Source organism: Rhincodon typus, chromosome 3, assembly GCF_021869965.1.
Source record: "Rhincodon typus isolate 14 chromosome 3, sRhiTyp1.1, whole genome shotgun sequence".
NCBI lineage: Eukaryota > Metazoa > Chordata > Chondrichthyes > Orectolobiformes > Rhincodontidae > Rhincodon > Rhincodon typus.
This window is the reverse complement of record NC_063334.1, coordinates 7,693,688-7,713,926: the sequence shown is the minus strand read 5'-3', so window position 1 is coordinate 7,713,926 and position 20,239 is coordinate 7,693,688. Positions and strand designations below refer to the sequence as shown.

General features: G+C 38.9%; 1 protein-coding gene across 1 annotated transcript in view; it reads left to right on the top strand.

Annotated features, from left to right (window-relative positions):
• uba6 (ubiquitin like modifier activating enzyme 6) overlaps positions 1 to 20,239 on the top strand; it is a 102,153-nt gene that overhangs the window by 31,761 nt on the left and 50,153 nt on the right. Inside the window, exons 6-11 of the mRNA XM_048621056.1 lie at positions 1,432 to 1,543; positions 8,057 to 8,137; positions 8,744 to 8,866; positions 13,432 to 13,555; positions 15,485 to 15,588; positions 16,432 to 16,494. Coding sequence (XP_048477013.1) covers positions 1,432 to 1,543; positions 8,057 to 8,137; positions 8,744 to 8,866; positions 13,432 to 13,555; positions 15,485 to 15,588; positions 16,432 to 16,494 — 607 coding nt within the window. The remainder of the gene's footprint in view (positions 1 to 1,431; positions 1,544 to 8,056; positions 8,138 to 8,743; positions 8,867 to 13,431; positions 13,556 to 15,484; positions 15,589 to 16,431; positions 16,495 to 20,239) is intronic.

The window sequence follows — 20,239 nt, the reverse complement described above, 5'->3', positions numbered from 1 at the left end:
ACTGTACCTCTCGCAGAAAGCATTTCACAACAAAGCCCGCAAAATGATCATCTGATTCCTGTGCGGAGACTCTTTCGGCACTAACATTATAAATATTCATGACAAAGCCTGTGAAACGATCATATGACATTGTGTATTCCTCCGCGCACCGATGGAATCACATTATAGCCAACCCAAGTTTGCGTTTTGGAAATAGTGTTCCCTATTCGTTGATTGCGTTGCAGCCAATTCACGTTGACAGAACAAGAGTTATAGCAGAACCGACTGTACAAGTTAAACATCAGTGTAAAACTAGGAGGAAAATGACATTGTTGCTGTTGATCTGTGATTATAACTTGTTATTTAAATGCAAGAGTACTTTATTAAATCTGTAATAAATGTTCTGTCACCCACTTGATCCTGTTGAGATGTTGCTCTTCAGGTGTTTGGTCTGATTTGTACATCTGCAAGGGGCAAATTCACACTATCCCACTTCCAGTTGACTTATTCATCACTCTTGTTAAGGGTTTAATTCCTTATAGCAATTGATGACAGTACTGTCTAAATGCTTTTCATAGATTATAAATTCTGATTTCTGCAAATTAGCTGGTAGCATACTTGCCTCCTGAGATTATCCAGACTGTCAGTAGAGTGCAGTACTGAATAAGGTTGCATTGTTACTGTCTCTGAGATCCTCAGGCAACTGTAATATATCCTACATCACAATTCACAGAAGAGAAAGGTGGTCTGGGCAAAATTTATTCCTCAGCCAACATCACTGAAATGGGATGTTTCCGTTGTGGGATCTTGCAGTTTGTAAGTAGGCTGCCATGCTCCTTACATTTCAACAAAACTTCAAAAGTAATGATTTTGTTGTAAAGCATTTGAGATTTGATAAGGTTGAGGAAGATGCAATATAAGTACAAGTTTTCCCTTTCCTTCCTCTGTTTCTTATTCTTCTTTAATTTTCTTTTTTTTCCTTTAATAAGGATTCAAACAGATTTTTCAACAGCTTTTCATATTCTTAGTTTGTGCCTCAGTCAAACCCAGTTGTTTGGTTTTGAACTAGAATTTGCAGACATGGTGGGATGCTTAATCTCAGAAAACAGTAATACTGTACAATTTTCTTATCTGTAACATTTTTGTATGCATTTAAGCAAGAAATGGCACTGTCACTGCGAGAAGAGTTTTTTTTTAAACTTCAGATATTTGTTTCTTTGCATTTCAGTAAGTGATTTTCATAGTGAGTGATTATGGAAGCAAATTCTCCTCATTACGTATTTTTGAAGTGGTAGGCTATTTTGCTCAGTGCAAATATTTTCTCCAGTTTTTTTTGTCCTATCTGAAGATGTCCATTTGTTTTTGCATTATGTACAAAGGAATAGGCAAGAATTGGACAATTCGTTAAAATGTTCTAAAAGGTGATTAGTTTCTTAATTATTTCATTTGCAGAGCTGAGGCCACTGTCTTACAACTTGCAGAGCTGAATCCTTATGTCCAGGTCAATACATCCAATGTTCTTTTGGACGAAAATACAGATCTTGGCTTCCTGCAGCATTTTCAGGTATTAAGACAAGATTTTAAAATAATCCATTACTTTAGCCTGTCCATCCTTATTATTGCCAGATACTCATGGAGCTGTGCTTTGCCTTTTGTCTTGACTTTATTTTTAACGGAGCAGTATTTGCCTATACTATCTCAGAACTAAAATGACCTAGGTTCAGATGGTCTTCCTAATTTTTATTGTATTATATTGTTAAAAGAAAAGTTGGTCTGCCATGTTCTAATATAGGGTTCTTTAAAAATCATGTTCACAATCTCCTTCCCTCACACAAGCATCTATTATTTTCTGACACCTTGCGTTTGGATTGGTGATCCTATTCATAAGAAGCCAACTGGAGAATGGAGAAATTTAATATCAGTGTAAGAATTTTAAATTTGAAATGCTGGTTAGCAAGCAGCCTAGAGGAATAGATGAATAGGATTTGAAGATATGGGCAGCAGAGATGACTCAGGATTACAGGAGAATGTTGGATTAGTTGAATCAAAAGATAAAGGTATAAATGTGGTTTCTACAGTGAATGAGTTGAGGCAGAGCAGCAACAAACTGAGATTAAAAGTAAGTGGTCTTGAAGGAGAGCGTATTGATCAGAAACTTGGATTAGGGTTTGCTTGACATCATTGATGACATGTTGCTGTTCAGGAGCATGATTTAGATGGGAGCCAAGAATAGTTTCTGGAAGGACTCCTGAGTTAATGGTGCAGGAGCATTCATGATGTCAAACAACCTGGACTTGAAATTATGACCACGAATCCTCCTCTTTATCAAAACTATGTTCAATCACATAACTGCATCTGCCTCCGTTCTGACTCAGCTGGATTGTTGTTGAAGCCTTTTCCCTGCCTTAATTATTTTTTCTTGTGGTGATGGGTACAGTGGGAAGCAGGTTGTCAGTGGGCTGGAAAGCGGCAAGAGAGAATAATATAATTGGAGTTGCGGCGTGTAAAGAAACAGTGCTGAGTGCTTAATGAGGCCTTTGCAAACTGCTGAGAGAGGCACAGACACAATCTGTTTGCTTATCCAAGAGGAAGTCAAGCCTGAATGGTACAAGAGTGTAGAAAAGTCAAGATTGATTGGAAGATTTAGGCTAGGGCTAGGAATGCAAGGAGCATGGGGATCATTGGTGACAAAATATCCATGAAGAAAGGAATGAAAGGAAGCATTATGAGCTAAAGGAAAGGCATTAACATAAACACAATGAGCTAAACAGCCTTGTTTTATACTAAGCATTCTGTAATTCGATGATGAGACATGAGGGAAATTACTTTTATTTCCTCTTTTTATTAATGAAAAAGACAGCTGAGATGTGCATGCAAATGCACAATTCAAGTGACAGAAGTGGCTAAAATTAGAATGAATATGTCTTGGTTGAAAACTGTGACAGGGAAGTACATCAGGGCCCAATAACTAGCTCTAGGGGCCGATGTGCTCAGGTTGAGGGCAGATCCCACTGGACTGGTAGTGTGGGTATAGCTGGGGGCTAGGGCCAGGAACAACACTGGAGCCCATGGTTTCTGTCTCTGGCCCTGGTTGGAAACAATAGGAAGAAGACAACAAAGAAAGTCTAAAATTTAAATTCAGGATTCCTCCAGTGGTATGAACTTGACTTCGAGATGGAGTGAAGTTGAACAGGTTCAGATTTATGTGGAGAGGGCCAATGAGTCTATGAACTGTTTGAGGAGTCATTTATGACTACAGCAACTGTTACAGATTTTTCTTGAGAAAATTAAGGAGTAGGAAATCTGACAGCAGGTCAATTTGAGTTTTTCTAATTAATTCACAGGATGTGGGTATTGTTGGCTCAGACAGTGTTTATTGTCCGTTCCTAACTGCCCTTAAGGAAGTGAAAGAGGCTTCTTTGAACTACAGTTCATACAATGTAGATATACCATAGTGCAGTTAGGAAGCGAGACCCAATGACAGTGAAGGAATGGCAGTTGGTCAGAATGGTTTGTGACGTGGAGGAGACCTTGCAGTTTCCCATGCATCTGTTGCCCTTGTCCTTCTAGATGATAGCAGTCACAACTTTAAAACATGCTGTCGTGCAAGGCTAGGTGAGTTGTTACAGTGCACTGCTGCCACTGTGTATTGGTTGTAATGGAGATAAATATTGAAGGTGGAGGATAGGATGCCATCAAGTTGGTCGCTTTTTTCTGGATGATATCGAGCTTCCGAAGAGTTTGAAGCTGTACTTATCCAGGCAAACAGAGACTGTTCCACTATACTCCTGAATTGTGCCTTGTAGTTCTTGGACAAGCACTGGGGAGCATGAGGTGAGTTATTTGCTGCAGAATTCCAAGCCTCCGTCCTGCTCTTGTAGCCACAGTGGTTGATCCAGTTCATTTTCTGTACAGTGGTAATCCCCAGAATGTTGATAGAGGGGTGGATTCAGCCATTATAATGTCAAAATAATTTCAAAGATGCGTAGATTCTCTCATGTCAGAGATGGTCATTTTCCAGTGCTTGTATGGTGTGCAAGAGCTTACAACGTAGGTACAGGACCTGCTTTAGTATCTGAAGAATGACAAATGGTACTGAACATTTTGCAATCATCACCAAATGTCTCCACTTCTGGCCTTGCAATAAAGGGAAGGTCATTGATGAAGCAGCTGAAGGTCATTAATTGTAACCATTGCCAGTATATCTTAGCTTAGATAAGGAGCCCAAAACTGTTGACAGACTCCAGCTGTGGTCTGATTGATGCCTCATGTAGTTTTAGCAAAACCTCCTTCCTTTCATACTCCATTCCCTTTGAAATAAGGACCAGCATTCCATTTGCCTTCCCAATTACCCGCAAACTTAAATACTAGCTTTTCATAATTCATATTTAATCCCGGGATCCCTCTGTTGTGTAACTTTCTGCAGTCTTTCTCCATTTAAATAAAATTCAGTTCCTGCATTCTTCCTGTTGGAATTCATTTTCTGACATTAAGTTCCATCTGCCAAGTTTTTGCCTACCCACTTAACCTGTCTCTATCCCTCTGCAGACTCTCTATCATTCTCACTGCTTGCCTTCCCACTTCTTTTTTGTGTCAGCTGCAAACTGGCTATTAGACTTCCATTTTCCTCATCCAATTCATGAATATTTATCGTAAATTACTGTGGCCCCATTATTATGATTTTTGTGATACACCACTAGTTACAGGTTGCCATCCTGAAAATACCCCTATTATCCCAACTCTGTCTCTTGTATTAGTTAGCCAATATTATATCCATGCTGCCTCTAACACAATGGGCTGTTATCTTAAGTAGCCTAATGAGTCATACCTTATCATAAGAAATAGGAACACAAGTAGGCCAATTGACTCCTTGAGGCTGCTGCACCATTCGATAGAATCATGGCTGATCCAACATTCCTCACATCCACTTCCCTGCTCTTTCCCGGTTACTCTTGATTCCCCAATTGATAAGAATCTATCTGTCTCAGCCATAAGTTTACATTAGGATTCTGTTCCCACAGCTCTCTGTGGCAGAGATTTTCAATGACTCTCAACCCGCTGAGAGAAGAAATTTCTCCTCTTGCCAGTCTTAAATTGGCACCCCTTTGTTTTGAAACTATGTCCTCAGTCCCTAGACTCTCCCAGGATGAAAAGCATCCTCTCAGCATTTGACTTGTCAAGCCCCTTAAGAATCCTATATGTTTCAGTGTGATCATACCTCATTCCTCTAAACTCCAGGAAGTTGAATCTGAACTTGTTTAGCCTTTGCTTATAAGACAGTCCTTCCATACTGGGGATCAGCCCAGTGAACCTTTCGTGAACCGCCTCCAATAAAATGATATCTTTCTTTAAATAAGAGAACCAAACTGCTCTCAGTATACCAGACATGGTGTCATCAGCACCTTGTACAGTTACAGTAAGATTTCCCCTCTATATCTCAACTCACTTGAAATAAGGGCCAACATCCATTAGCCTTCCTGATTGCTTGCTGAACCAGAGTGCTAGGCTTTTTGTGCACAAGTATCCCCAAGTTCCTTTATGTTGTCGCTTTCTGCAGTTTTTCTCCATTTAAATAATATTCTGTTCTTTTGTTCTCCCTTCCTAAATGAATAACTTCACCTTTTTCCACGTGATACTCCATTGCCGACTTTTTGCCCACTTATCGTATCTATATTTCCCTGTAAACTGTTTGTATCCCTCTTGCAGCTTCCCTTTCCACCAATTTTTGTTATCTGTAACTATGGCTATGGCACATTCACTTACTTCCTTCAAGTCGTTAATATATATTGTAAGCAGTTGCCGTCCCAGCGCTGGAACCAAACTGAAAACAAATTCCTTATCCACGCTTGCTGTTTCCTGCTCATTATTCAATTCTCTATCCACACCAATGAGCTACCTCTGATACCGTGGCTCTTACCGTGCAACTTAACCTTTTGTGAGGTACGTTATCATATGCCTTTTTGAAGTCCAAATAAATACTGGTTCCCCTCTTTCAACTCTGGCTGATACTTCCTCAAAAACTCTAATATATTAGCCAGACATGATTTCCCTTTCATGATGCCATGCTGACTCTGCTGGATTAGATTATCATTTTCCAAATGTCCTGCTATTATTTTCTCAAAAATTTATTTTAATATTTTTACAACAGTAGATGTTAGCCTAATTGGCCTATCAACCACTTTCTGAAAATCCAAACATATTACATTTACTGCTTCCCCTTTATCAATTCTACTTTTTACGTCCTTCCAGAATTCTAATAAATTTGTCAGCCAATATTTTCCCTTTGCGAAGCTGAATTAAATCTGCTTAATCATAGTATGTATTTCCAAATGTTTTCTATTGCATCTTGTATAAAAGAATTTAACATATTCCCAATAATAGACATTAAGCTAAATGGCCTACAGTTGCCTGTTTTTGTCTCTTTACCTTTTTAAATAAGTGTTACATTGCAGTTTTCCAATCCTCTGGAACTTTTTATGTTTGGCTGAACGTGAGATAGGAACTATTGAAGGCAATTTCCAAGCTGGCTGAGAAGGTCTAAAGTCAGCAAAGTTGTGGCAATAGTTTGGAAATGCAAAGGAGCTAAATGTTTTCCCAAAAGAGGGATGGCCTGGGATGTTCGTAGTTGCTTATTTGTAAATGAACTCTGAGCAGTAGTGCCATTAGAATTGAGGAAGGCGGAGTTCATAGTTGATGATATACACGTATTTGTGAAACTTGAAGATGAAAGCTACTTGTTGGGTAGAACTCTTGGCATACCTTGAATGAATAAATAGCAGCGTACTATGGAACTGTGTGGCCAAGCACTGTTACATATTATTGAGTCATTTGAATACTTGTAGTTGTGCAAGACGTATCTTTGTAGTAACTTTTAATTTCTCTTTTTTAATTTTTAATATTGTTTGCCTGTTAAATAATGTTTAGTTCAAATTGGTTCTGATTCACAGTTAAGTAAAATTGCAAAAAGCAAAATTATGTTCAGTTTCTTTATTTGTGGGGGTTTGTTTGGTATCATTATTTCAGTTTCCTGTTCCCACATGGGTACAAAAGTATGTCAAAAGGGCTAATGAAATGTTGACTGTTACTTCAAGGGGTTTATGTGTGAAGGGGCAGCAATGATCCTTCAGTTATACAATCTTGTTTGGATTCCATGTGTTGTTTTGAATATTGGACCTCGGGAAGGGTATATTTGCTGTAAAAATAGTAAATTATGCACAGATTTGCCCTGGCAATACCAGACCTACAAGGTTTTAAGCAGTAAGGATACATTATATAAACATGACTTGGAATAGTTTTGAATTTTGAAGCATGAGCATTTTAGTTGAGGAATTTAATGTATTAAAAAGATTTGGTAGTATAGATACAGAAAAACTATCTTCCCTTGTGGGTAAATCCAGGGCACTTTCTGAAATGGTCTTGCTCTAATTTTAGGAGTGAAATTAGGAAATGGCACTTCACACCAATGGTAGAATTCTTTTCCCTCAAAAGGTGTGACTGGTGGATCAGTTTGTTTTTAGATTGAGCTGGAATTTTGTTAGATGCGTTTATGGAGGAGTTTGTGGATCAGCTATGATCTAATTAAATGGTGGAGCAGGTGTTAAGGGCAGAATAGCAGGTCTTCGTTCTGAAGGATATTGGCCTTGTAGTTACATGTAAAAGAATCTATATTTCATAGGAGGAATAAATAGCATGAGCAGCAGTGGGATGTGTGAAACTGACCATTGTTAGCATAGAATTAAAAAAAGCTCCCATTAAACGAGTAGAAAACTGAGGGTGTAGGAGCAGGCTAGACACTAGAATCAAGACCACTTTTTCATAAAACATTTCCTTTAAATAAGAGGTCATCTTTGTGATGATCATGTGGTGCTTTGTATTGAATGAAATATTGTTTTCTTCCTCAGAGATGAGTTGGGATGGCATTCTCAATTATCAAGTCTTCTGTAAGCTTGATTGTGAACTGGAAATTCTTGTTGGTAGTACATTATTCTTGCAAGCAATTCCATGATGTGAAGCAACAGTCTTCTTTGAATGGTGCTAGGGTTGGATTCATATTGATTAGAAGCTTTTCTTTTTGCAGTGTGTAGTTTTAACAGAGACTAGACTTTCACTTCAAAAGAAGATAAATGACTTTTGCCATTCACAGCAACCACCAATCAAGGTATGATTTTTGTAGTATTGTACTAGGCTAAGGCACTTCATTGTCTGTTTTATCCCCTGTTCTTTGTTTCTGTTTGTGGAGTTTGCCTGCAATAAATTTAGCTTTCAATGTTGTTTGACATTGCAAAACGAGAAGTGGGCATTTTGTTATTCAAAGCTAATGTTACATGTAAATGTACTTGGGAAGATAAGAGTCTACGTGTAATCCTAATGCATAAAGATAGGAGTTAAACCTCACAGATTAATAGAAACTTTACATTTAGAGAGGTCCTACTTCGATTTTAATGGATATTTACTTCTGAGAACATATTTATTGTTGTACCCAATTGTAAAAGTATTACAATGGATGTGATATGTATAAAATGGATAATAGAGTGTTGAATATGTTAATCTGGCCAATTTCAGAGCATTGGATTAAAAGTAGCATCTGATTTCTGCTCCTTGAGCTAAGGACTAATGCTTGCTGTGATTGCAAAAATGTTGTAAGCTTGTTTAAAGCAGCAACGTGGGACAGGTCACAGTCAGAGGGAATTTGGTGTTTTTATGTTTGAATCCCCAGTGTTGTTGAATGCTTTATTGATGGGAATTTTATGCAATTTTTTTCTAGTTCATTAGCGCTGATGTATATGGAGTGTTCTGTCGTGTGTTCTGTGATTTTGGGGACCAGTTTGAAGTAGCTGATCCAAATGGGGAGGAGCCAAAAGAAATCTTCATTCAAAGTGTCACGCAGGTAATAATCTGTGGAAAATAACCAATTTGACTGGCCTGCAACGTTTCATATTAGCTCACAATGCTGTTTGTCTAGTGATAATATAGAAAATCATTGCTCACTATTTTACAATGATGAATTCAAATGGAGTTGTTAAATTAGATTACACACTGATAAATCTGCTAATTGTGTAACTGATCAGTGATAAAATAATCTTATAAAAATGTGCTAAACATTTAGAAATAGTTTGATTCCTGTGCTGCTGCTCATCTGCAGCACAGCGGACTGGGGTTAAAGAGCAGGTCAGCCACTGATTGGCTCAAGGGTAGTACAGGAGACAATTATTTTCTAATTTCTTGCATTAAATGTTGCAGTCATGTCACAGCTCTGGGTGCTGTGATGTGACACTGTTCACCTGCTGCTCCATTTTTAGGCTAGGTTAATTCCTGCATTAAGCAACTTTCAGAAATTAGATCTTACAGGTAGACAACAGTAACCAATATGGGCTCTAATTTGGTTCAACTAAGACTGAGGCTAAAAGCAAAATACAGTACTCTTTTATATGGATAAATATATACACTGTGATTTACATTAATGCTTGCTACAATGATTGTGTGAATGAGGCAATGCATTGTCATTTCTCCAACACAATTATTATTCATCCTACGACTTTTCATTATTCAGTTTATGAAAATTGCTTCTTCAAAGACAGATATGTTGCTAATGATGAATGAATGTTTTGTGAGAAGTGCAAACTTTAGACCAGATTAATTTGTATGTTATATGCAGGTTATAAAGAAGCCATTTCCATGAAATGCAACAACCACAAAACAAATTATTTAAATGTAATCAATTTTAAACACCATGTTTATTAAACAGATTGTAAAATACAGTATGAGAAAAGGCAATTTGGCATGTAAAAACTGCACCTTCCACACAGAATATGCATATATCACAGAGCATGATCACCCTACATCTTAAACTTCAGGGAAAATAATGCATAAGCATTTTGATTATGGCAAAGCTTCAATATGTACATGCACAACAAATTCTGCTGCCTTGCGTAAACTATTTTGCCTTGCTCATTGGACCACAGCGGTTCTGAGCCACTGGGTTTTGTAGAAAATTTGATTAGGAAGAGTGCAACAAGAAAGTAAAGAAATAATTTTTTTTCTAAAAATCAATTCTATTGGTGGTTTGATGGAATATTGGTTTTATTTATTTATTCTGGCACCTATGCTCAACTGACATCTTTTGACTTATTGGCATGTGCAATCTGTTGCCCTCCTTTGTATGTTGGTGCTTGCTGAGATTTTACAGTTTACAGTGGTTTTGCTATTGCTGCTTTTTGTGAACAGTTTTTTTTAGTGACGTCGGGTTGCATTTAATTTGCTGCTTGCTAATTCCAGATTGGTTTTTATTTCTCTTTTTTTTTTCCAAATAGTTTTATTAGTTTTGAAGGTGAGGTCTGCTCCCAATGTAGTGATTTTTAAGAGAGTCTAACAGTTCGTGCAAACAGAATTTACACTTAAAATTTTTCAATAGTTTGCTCTGATTAAAGCAATTTTGGGCAAATTGCACTGAAAACATTAATACCACCCAGTAGAAACTCCTGCCTGTTGAATTTCTTTATTTTATGGGGTATTAGATAAGCAGATTCGTTGGCATTGAGTTGGTCTCATACTGTGCCTTTTATTGGAAGAATAGTACTGAGGCTGAGCTCTTTTGACGGTGTGTGTTTGGACACTTAAGTTGGTCTAGTGTGCAGTAGAAAACTGATAAGAACAAGGTAACTTGGCTTATTCATATGGGGTTTTTGAAATAGCAATTCTTCCTACTTGGTGTCAACTAATTCCACTAACCAGTGAAATAACAGGTTAATGAAGTTCTGACTGGTGAAACAAAGGAATTTTGGCCAGTGCTTCTGATTGGTAGCTTGCAGTTTTAACTGAGCAAGTTCCAACAGTAGCCTAATACACGTGAAATGGCTTCTAAGCTTCAGACCTTGCAGCCTTTACTGAACTCCTCCTTGATATGGCTGGGTGAGATATTTAAATCAGTACAAGGAGAAGTGCACGCTGCATTTCATGGAAGTATATTGTGTATACAGTATCTGAAGGACTGAAGGAAGAGAATGCAGAAGTTATGCTGCAGCTATACAAAACCCTGGTTAGATCTCACTTGGAGTACTGTGAGCAGATCTGCATACCATACCTTAGGAAGGATATGTTGCCTTGGAGGGAGTACAATGTAGGTTTGCAAGAATGATACCTGGACTTGAGAGGTTAAGTTATAAGGAGAGATTATACAAATTAGGCCTGTTTTCTTGAGAATTTAGAAGGCTAAGGTAAGATTTGATTGAAGCCTTCAAAATAAAGGCAAAGACTTTATAGATGAAGATAAACTATTTCCACTGGTTGGAGATTTTCGAACTAGGGGATATAGTCTAAAAGTTAGACATGTCAGGAGATATGTTAGGAAGCACTTTATGCCCAAAGGCGGGTAGAGATTTGGAACGCTCTTCCATAAACCACTTTGATGCTAAATCAGTCATTGATTTTAAATCTGAGATAGATAATTTTTTGTTAAGCAAAGTTATTAAGAGAAATGGGCTAAAGGTAAGTATGTGGAGTGAGGCTACAGATCAGCTATGATCTCATTGAATTGTGGATCAGGCTCAAGGAACTGATGTCCTATTCCTGTTCCTGTGTGTGGATATCTATGATTTAGTTTGGAAAACACTTAAACACATTGGGTTTCTCTGAATGCTGGTCATCTGGCTAATGAAAGAAAAGAGAGCTTCATTCAAATAGGTCTTATGGCATTTAATACTTTCTTCATGTTGCCATTTTTATTTTTATTTTTCTGCGTTATGCAGCATTTTCAACTGAAATCATCTGTAAGCACCCTTGATCCCAAATTGGTCAGGCTATGAAAAATAGTTTTGTTGGTAAGCTTGATAAGACAAGGAAAAGGTATGATCTGTTAGGTGTCAGTTACTAAGCAGCAATTGATATGTTGTCACTGAGAATCAAGAAAGCTGTCTTTATATTTTTTCCAACAAGTAGAGCTTGTAAAAAAGGGCCAGGAATTGTTAATGCTGCTGTCTTAAAAACATTTAATTCCACTCACTTCTTAAAAGGCAGTTGGAACTAATTTTAAGTGGAGAAAGGAGTGTTATACAAATTGTGTTGAGAATTTTCATTATTTTCATTATTCTGGTGTTACAAAGTTCCTCAGTTCATTGGATGGAATACTTTTTTAAAAATTTAATCATTCACGAGACATTGGTGTCACTGGCTACGTCAGCATATATTACCCAGAAAGTAGTTAAGAGTCAACCACATTGATGTGAGTCTGGAGTTGAGAGTTACTGGAGTTACCCAGACTAGGTGGCAGTTTCCTTCACGAAAGAACATTAGTGAACTAGATGGGTTTATCCAACAATCAGCAATGGTTTCATAGTCATCATTAGACCCTTAATTCCATTTGCCATGGCAAGATTTTGAACCTAGGTACCCAGAACATTACCTGGGTCTCTGGATTCATAGTCGAGTGATATTAACATGAGGCCATCACTTCCCCACCTTCCAAAATTGTACATTGATGTTCCACTTTGTTGTTGATGGTTGCACATTTTGTATAAATTAAAATATTTATGCAAGGAAACTATAAGCTTGATTTTAACAACAAAAAAGTACATGCCCTATGAAGAATGAGGTGGTCACAGTGCATTTTGCCACAACAAAGCTGGATGTAACATGTTCAGAGATAGTAAGAACTGCCGATGCTGGAGAATCTGAGATAACAAGGTGTAGAGCTAGATGAACACAGCAGGCCAAGCAGCATCAGAGGAGCAGGAAAGCTGACGTTTCGGGTCTGAACCCTTCTTCAGAAATGGGGGAGGGGAAGGGGATTCTGAAATAAATAGAGAGAGAGGGGGGTGCGGATGGCAGATGCATAAAGGAGCAGATAGGTGGAGAGGAGACAGACAGGTCAAAGAGGTGGGGATGGAGCCAGGAAAGGGGAGTGTAGGTGGGGAGTGAGGATGGGGATAGGTCATTCCAAGGAGGACAGACAGGTCAGGGAGGTGGGATGAGGCTGGTAGGTAGGAGGTGGGGGTGGGGCTTGAGGTGGGAGGAGTGGATAGGTGGGAGGAAGGATGGACAGGTTAGGGAGGCGGGGATGAGCTGGGCTGGTTTTGGGATGCGGTAGGGGGAGGGGAGATTTTGAAGCTTGTGAAGTCCACGTTGATACTTCCTTGACCAGTCCGTCCTCCCTGGACTGACCTATGCCTACCCTAACTCCCCACCTACACTCGCCTTTACTGGCTTCATCCCCGCCTCTTTGACGTGTATGTCTCCACTCCACCTATCTGCTCCTTTATCCATCTTCCATCCTCCTCCCCCTCTCTCTCTATTTATTTCAGAATCCCCTTCCCTTCCCCCATTTCTGAAGAAGGGTCCAGACCCGAAACGTCAGCTTTCCTGCTCCTCTGATGCTGCTTGGCCTGCTGTGTTCATCCAGCTCTACACCTTGTTATCTTGGACGTAACATGTTAATGCTTTTGATATTTTCATTCACAGTCTAATCCAGGAATTGTCACGTGCATGGACAACCGTAACCATGGACTGGAAACGGGACAATTTGTGACTTTTCGGGAAATCAATGGGATGACAGAGTTGAATGAATTAGTGCAGCAAGTAACTGGTATGTTTTTTTTCATTAGTTGTCTCAATTTGAATGGTGGTCATTTTAAAGAGAATGTTAGTTTAGTTAGTTTCACATGAAATACGTCCTTCTCTCTCTCTCTCTTTCTCTCTCTCCCTCTCCACCCCACAACACCCCTTCTTATTTTGTTAGCTTATCACATGCATATAATCTTGTGCATCCAATGCACTAGCTCTCCTGCTTACTCAGGACAGCAACTTTTTTTTTTTTCTGTGTGCTTGCTTTAGACATTTTTCTTGGCAATCTGTTGTATCTATTGATTGAACACTATGGAAACAGGTGCACCTTGATGTCTGTGCCCTCATGACTATGACCATGAGCTTTTGTCTTGCTTTTAGAATGTTCTCCACAATCCCTTGTATATACTGGGAATTTTAACTTTACTTGCATAATGTACATTTTGATTCTTCTTGCTGACTTCGTTTATCACCCTCTTCAATCTTGAACTCATCCAAAAGTCTTGCTCAAATGCTAACCTGCAGTAACTTGCCGTTACCCATTCCATCTTTGCTTAGCCGGTCAGTGGTCCACCATTTCTTTAACTGTAAAATTATTATCCTAGGTTTCAGGTCAATGCACTGTTTGGGAGGAGAGTTGAGCAGGAAACCTTAAACCTTTTAAAACAGCACTTAGATGATGACGTAAAGTGTCACAGCATTCAAGGCCATGGACCTAGTGTGGGAAAGTGGGACTAACGTAGATAGCAGTACATTTTTGGCAGTTTAGACTAGATAGCCAAAGGGCCTCTTCTGTATTGTATAATTCTGTGATTCTGTCCCTCCATGGGCTTACCCCATTCTATCTCTGCAATTTCCTGAAACCCTGAAAGTTCTCAACACTCCTCCAATTCTAGCATCATATGGACCCTTTGTTCTTTTCACTCTGCCATTGGCAGATGTGCCCTAAGCTGTGGTACTCACCACCACTCTCTCATCCTTTAACATGCTCCTAAAACTTACCCCTTGAAATGTCTGTTAGTTACATGTCCTATTGTCTACATATTAATATTTGCCATATCATCCTCGTGTGAAGCACCTTAGTATTATACTCTAGAAAGCCAGGTGAAGGATTGAACTAGAGCAAAACATTACAGAGTTATTTACAGAGATCCAAATTCAAAGCGTGCACCTATTCACATTGTAACCAGTTTCAGTTTGTTCCTTTTCTCAAATCAGCATATTTGGAGATGTTATTGTACACTTCTGAAGTAAGTGGGACTTGGACCTGTGACTCCTAGTTCAGAAGTAGGAGTGCAGTGAGAGGCCTGAGCACAAGTGTGCACATGTACTTCTACTCAATCTATTCAAAGATGTTATTACTCACTTCTGGAGTAGGTGGGACTTAAGATGGACCTCTTGGCTCAGAGGTAGGGATATTACCAGTTTACCACAAGAAACCTCACAACCTAGACCATCCAGCCCCTCGAGCTTGTTCCAGCATTCAATCAGATCGTGGCTGATTTGTGGCTTAACCCCATATGGGCTACCCATATCCCTTAAACATTTGCTTAACAAAAATATATCAATCTCAGATCTAAAATTAACAACTGATCTGGCATCAACAGTCATTTGTTGATGAGAGTTCAAAACTTCTCCAACCCTTTGTGTATAAAAGTGCTTCCTAACATCTCTCCTGAGTGGTCGGTCCCTAATTTTAAGACAATGCCCACTAGCTCTACAATTCCCGACCAGTGGAAATAACATAACCCCTGAAGTACAGGTATCATTCTTGATTCTTGTAAACTTGCATTGTACTCCTTCCAAGGCCAATATATCCTTCTTAAAAAGCAATCCAATGATGATTATTGATGGTTGGAACATACAGGCTATTATTTTTATTACTTGTTGTAATGTTTCTATTTTAAAGTATGTTCTGTGTTTCAGCAAGGTCATTGTGTGTTCTTTTCAGTTTTGTCCCCATATTCCTTTAGTATTGGAGATACCTCAAGCTTTGAGCCATATTTACATGGAGGAATTGCTGTGCAGCTGAAAATGCCGAAACAATTTACGTTTGTGAGTATTTTTGTTTCAATGCAGCACTGAACTTGACATTATCATACTTATAACCCTCATTTGTAAGAGACTTGTCTGAGACTGTATTGCCTCTGGCTCAGGTTCCAATCTGAAATAAGTGCCCAACTTCGTGGCCCTCTGTCATCGAAAGAGACTCTTCCATTCTTAATTTCTACACCTCTACAATTCAAACAACTAACCATATAGACAGCATCATACGTACAAACGGTTCCACTAAGTCAGCCTGACCATATTTTGGGAGACTTGTATGAATTGTTACTGTTTCTCCAATGTGCAGAATATATTTATTTATGTGTTCCTTTTTGTTTTCCTTTAGGTTATTAGACAAGAACCTGTAATTTGCTGGTTTTTGTAGTGATGGCTGTTGTTAACTATATAGTTTAGGGCATTAGTGAAAGGACTTACGTGCACATTTTAGATTGAAGCTACCTCGAAAGTGAAAGGGATAGTGACAGAAATGCAGTATGATAACTTCAGTCAAATTGACAAAATGATTTTAACTGGTGCATTTAAAGCCCCCTTCTCCTTTGACCACATGTCATCTTTGGAAGATGTTTGCACAGTAACAATCTAAGTCAAATTGTTGGTGACTACTCATAAAGCAGAGCACATTTTGCACAATTTTATAATAAGCTATCTCCTTGCCATTTTTGTCTTCTGTTTAAAATACTGTTGATCTTGTGAAATACTCCAGGCTAAGACCACAAACTGAACCCAATGATTGTGTTTCTCCCCCCAAATGCAATTAACTGAACACTTCTCTCTGACCATCTCTACATCTTTCTGACATTGTTGATTTTGTTTCCCTATTTTTTATTTTAGGAAAGCATGGACACACAACTTTTACGTCCTCGATGCTTGATCATAGACTACAGCAAACCTGAGGCAAGATTTTCCTTTCTTTTGTATCTTTGCATTAGTCCCAGAAATAATTAAAAACCCTTTTGAGAAAGAAAACATTTTGGTTCTGATAATATCAGAATTCTAACGGTCTGATTGAAACATGTGTCTCTGAAATTTATCTGGCTGGTAGAACATGTTTTAGCTGGAACTTACTATATGTAGAAACTACTGAAGTTGCTAATATGAAATGCCAGTGATTTGACTTGGAATATTGTTGGTGAGAAAGGAGAGAGAGGAATTCCATCTCGGAATGTGATGCGTACAATTTCTGTTTAACTATTGCCATTCTCTATCCTTACAGAACCTTTTGCCTTGAAATTGGCCTAAGCAGTAGGCTCACTTTTGAAGTGAACATTTACACAATGACCAGGCTGATGACCGAGCGAACCTTGCCTTCGTTGGTGAAGCTCTTGTAATGGCTTTGAAATAGCCTTAAATTTTTGTGTTTCTATTTTCCCTGCCCCTTTTTCTCCTAAAAGCATTGACCCCTACTGGGCTATAGTTTTGTGGGGTTTTTATAGCCCTTTTTTAATTTGTTCATGGGAGGTGGCCATCTCTTGCTTTGCCAGCATTTGTTGGCCATCCACAATTGCCTTTGAACTGAGTGGCTTGCTGCGCCATTACAGGAGGCAGTTAAGAATCAGCTTCATTGCTGTGACTCTGAAGTAACACATAGGCCAGACCAGGTAAGGGTGACATACTTCCTTTCCTTGTAGAACATCAGTGAACCGGGAGAGTTTGAACAGCAATCGACAACGATTACATGGTTGACATTAGGGCATCCTCATTAATCTTGTTAATATACTTAAGATGTATTTCATGTGTAAACATGAGCAATGAGTGACAGTAAGATGTTCAACAGTGAAGAACATCATGCTTGAGCCCATTCCTGTTTTCCTCATGCATTCATTTTCCCTCAAATGTAAGAGTGGAGCAAAATTCTTTGCCTTTCCTTGAAGTATATCGTATACCCACTGACCTCAAACTTTTGCTGCTGAATTTAAACCTGGGTTTAATGCTTGGTACAAACCTGAACATTTGGAAGAAAGGTATATTTTAAGAAATAAAATGGCCTTCTAATTATCATTTTAATAATTTTCAGTATCAAATATTCCAAAATTAACACCATTTATACAATAGGAACCATGGAGTTTTAATACTGTACTTATAATTTCTGTCTGTCTCTGCACCAATGCTGATGAGTGATTTTGACAAGATTTCGCATGGCAGACAGCTGAATACAAATTGTGCTCTAGCAGGACACCAATGTTAGTTGTTGACAGATTGTCTTGTTTGGGGCTCTACAGGGCTCATAATGAGGTCCTCCGCTTTTTTTTGAGGTATATATTTATGACCTAGATGTAAATTTAGGGGCCATGAGCAAAAAGTTTGCAGACAACACAAAAATTGGCCAAGTGTGCAATAATGAGGAGGATGGCTGTGGATTGCAGAAAAGTATTGATAGACTGGTCAGATGGGAAGATAGGTGACAAATGGTATTAAACCCAGACTTGTGAGGTGATGCCATGGGGAGGTCAAACATGACAAAAGAAGTCACAATGACACTGAGAATATGGCGAGGTGTAGAAGACCAGAGGGACGTCCACAGGTCCCTGACGGTAGCTGGACTGATTGATAAAAGTAATTAAGAATGTGTACAGAATCTTTGCCTCCATGAGCGCAAGTATAGAATATAAGAGCAAAAGGGTAATGCTGAAACTGTATAAATCAGTAGTTGGGCCATAACTTGAGTACGACCATGCTGTTTCGGTTATCTCATTGCTGAATGGATGTAATTGTATTAAAGAGGGAAGAAAAGAGATTTACTGGAATGTTGTCAGGACTGGAAAAATGCAGCTGTGAGGAAAGATTGGGTACGGTTTGATTGAGATATACAAAGTTATGTGTAGTTTGGATAAAGTAGATGGAAAAGGCCTATTAACCTTAGCAAGAGTGGTCAATGACTAAAGGCAAAGATTTAAATGATTGTTATAAAGATTAGAAGGTGGGAGATGAAGAAAAGTACAGTAGTTTTACCCAGAGAATGGTAAGATTCTGGAACTCACTCCCTGAAAGGGTAGTAGAGGCACAACCCTCGACTCTTTTAAAAGGCGTCTGAATATGAACTTAGAACACTGTAACCTCCAGGGGTGTTAGACAAAATGCTGAAAAGTGGGATTAAATGATAGCTTATTTCTCAACTGGCACAGACACTTTCACAGACACTGATCTGTAAGTGTTCTGTGTTTCCATGACTAGCAGTTATCTTTATCAATGGTTTAAAACAGATATTAGACAGTGAATGTTAGTGCTGTTTAATAAATAATTGTTTTCACTCTTAATTTTTTAAAAAAAATCTGACCTTTCACTCGTTCAGAATTCTCCAGAGGGTAAACTGTCCATTTCAACACGTCCCATTTTACACTAATGCAGCGTCTGATTGATTTGCTGGCAGTGCCAGACTAAATATTGAATTTCATTTAAACATTTCTGACTGGACATGATCTATGAGATTATATTTTTCACAATTTGAGACTTCCCAAATTGTGCTGAACTAAGATGTGCATTACAAGTCACGTTTGAGTAAACAAGGTGCAGAGCTGGATGAACACAGCAGGCCAAGCAGCATCATAGAAGCAGAAGGTTTGTGTAAATTGTATTGAATTTTAAGAGGTGCTAATGAAACATGACCAGACAATTATGTGGTTTTGGCTAAGATTAGAGTCAGGAAGCTGTCTGTAATCAACTCATTAAATAATTCATTGTTTCTAAGCCTTTGCATAAGATATGTATTCTCCAGACATTCCATGCTCCAAGAGCTCAATCACTATTCCTAGGTAGTTGCGAATAACTTCTTTTAAGCACCTAAGTTGACATCCAGCAAAACACCCCATTATGAATTAACAGAGCAATGAGAAATAAAGAGATCGGAAGGGAATGCATGATTTTGAATTTCCTAATTCATAGAATTCCTACAATGCGGGAGCAGCCATTTGGCCCATCAGGTCCAGATCGACCCTCTGAAGACCATTCCACCCAGACCCACCCCCCTACCCTATCCCTGTAAACCTGCAATCTCCGTGGTTAACTCACTGGCCTGCACATCCCTGGACACTATGGGCAATTTAGCATGGCCAGTCCATCCAACCTGCACATCTTTGGACTGAGAGGGGAAACTGGTGCATCCACAGGAAACCCACGCAGACACGGAGAGAATATGTAAACTCCTTACTGATAGTTACCCAAGGCTGGAATCGAACATGGGTCCCTTGTGGGGAGGGGTCAGTGCTAAACACTGAGCCACCGTGCCACCCAAAATTTATTTCACCGCAGGTGGGACTTCAAATTACTTCAAATATAATGTTTGCAAAGAGTAGGGGAGGCAATGGCCTTAGTGGCATTATCGCTGGACTGTTAATCCAGAGACCTAACGTTCTGGGGACCCAGGTTCGAATCCGCCACGGCAGATGGTGGAATTTGAATTCAGTAAATATCTAGAATTAAGAATATAACAGTGACCGTGAATCCATTGTCGATTGTTGGAAAACCCCATCTGGTTTACTAATGTCTCTTTAGGGAAGGAAACTGCCATCTTTACCTGGTCTAGCCTACACATGACTCCAGACCCACAGCAATGTGGTTGACTCTTAACTGCCCTCTGGGCAATTAGGGATGGGCAATAAATGCTGCCTAGCCAGCGACACCTCTCATCCTGTGAATGAATAAA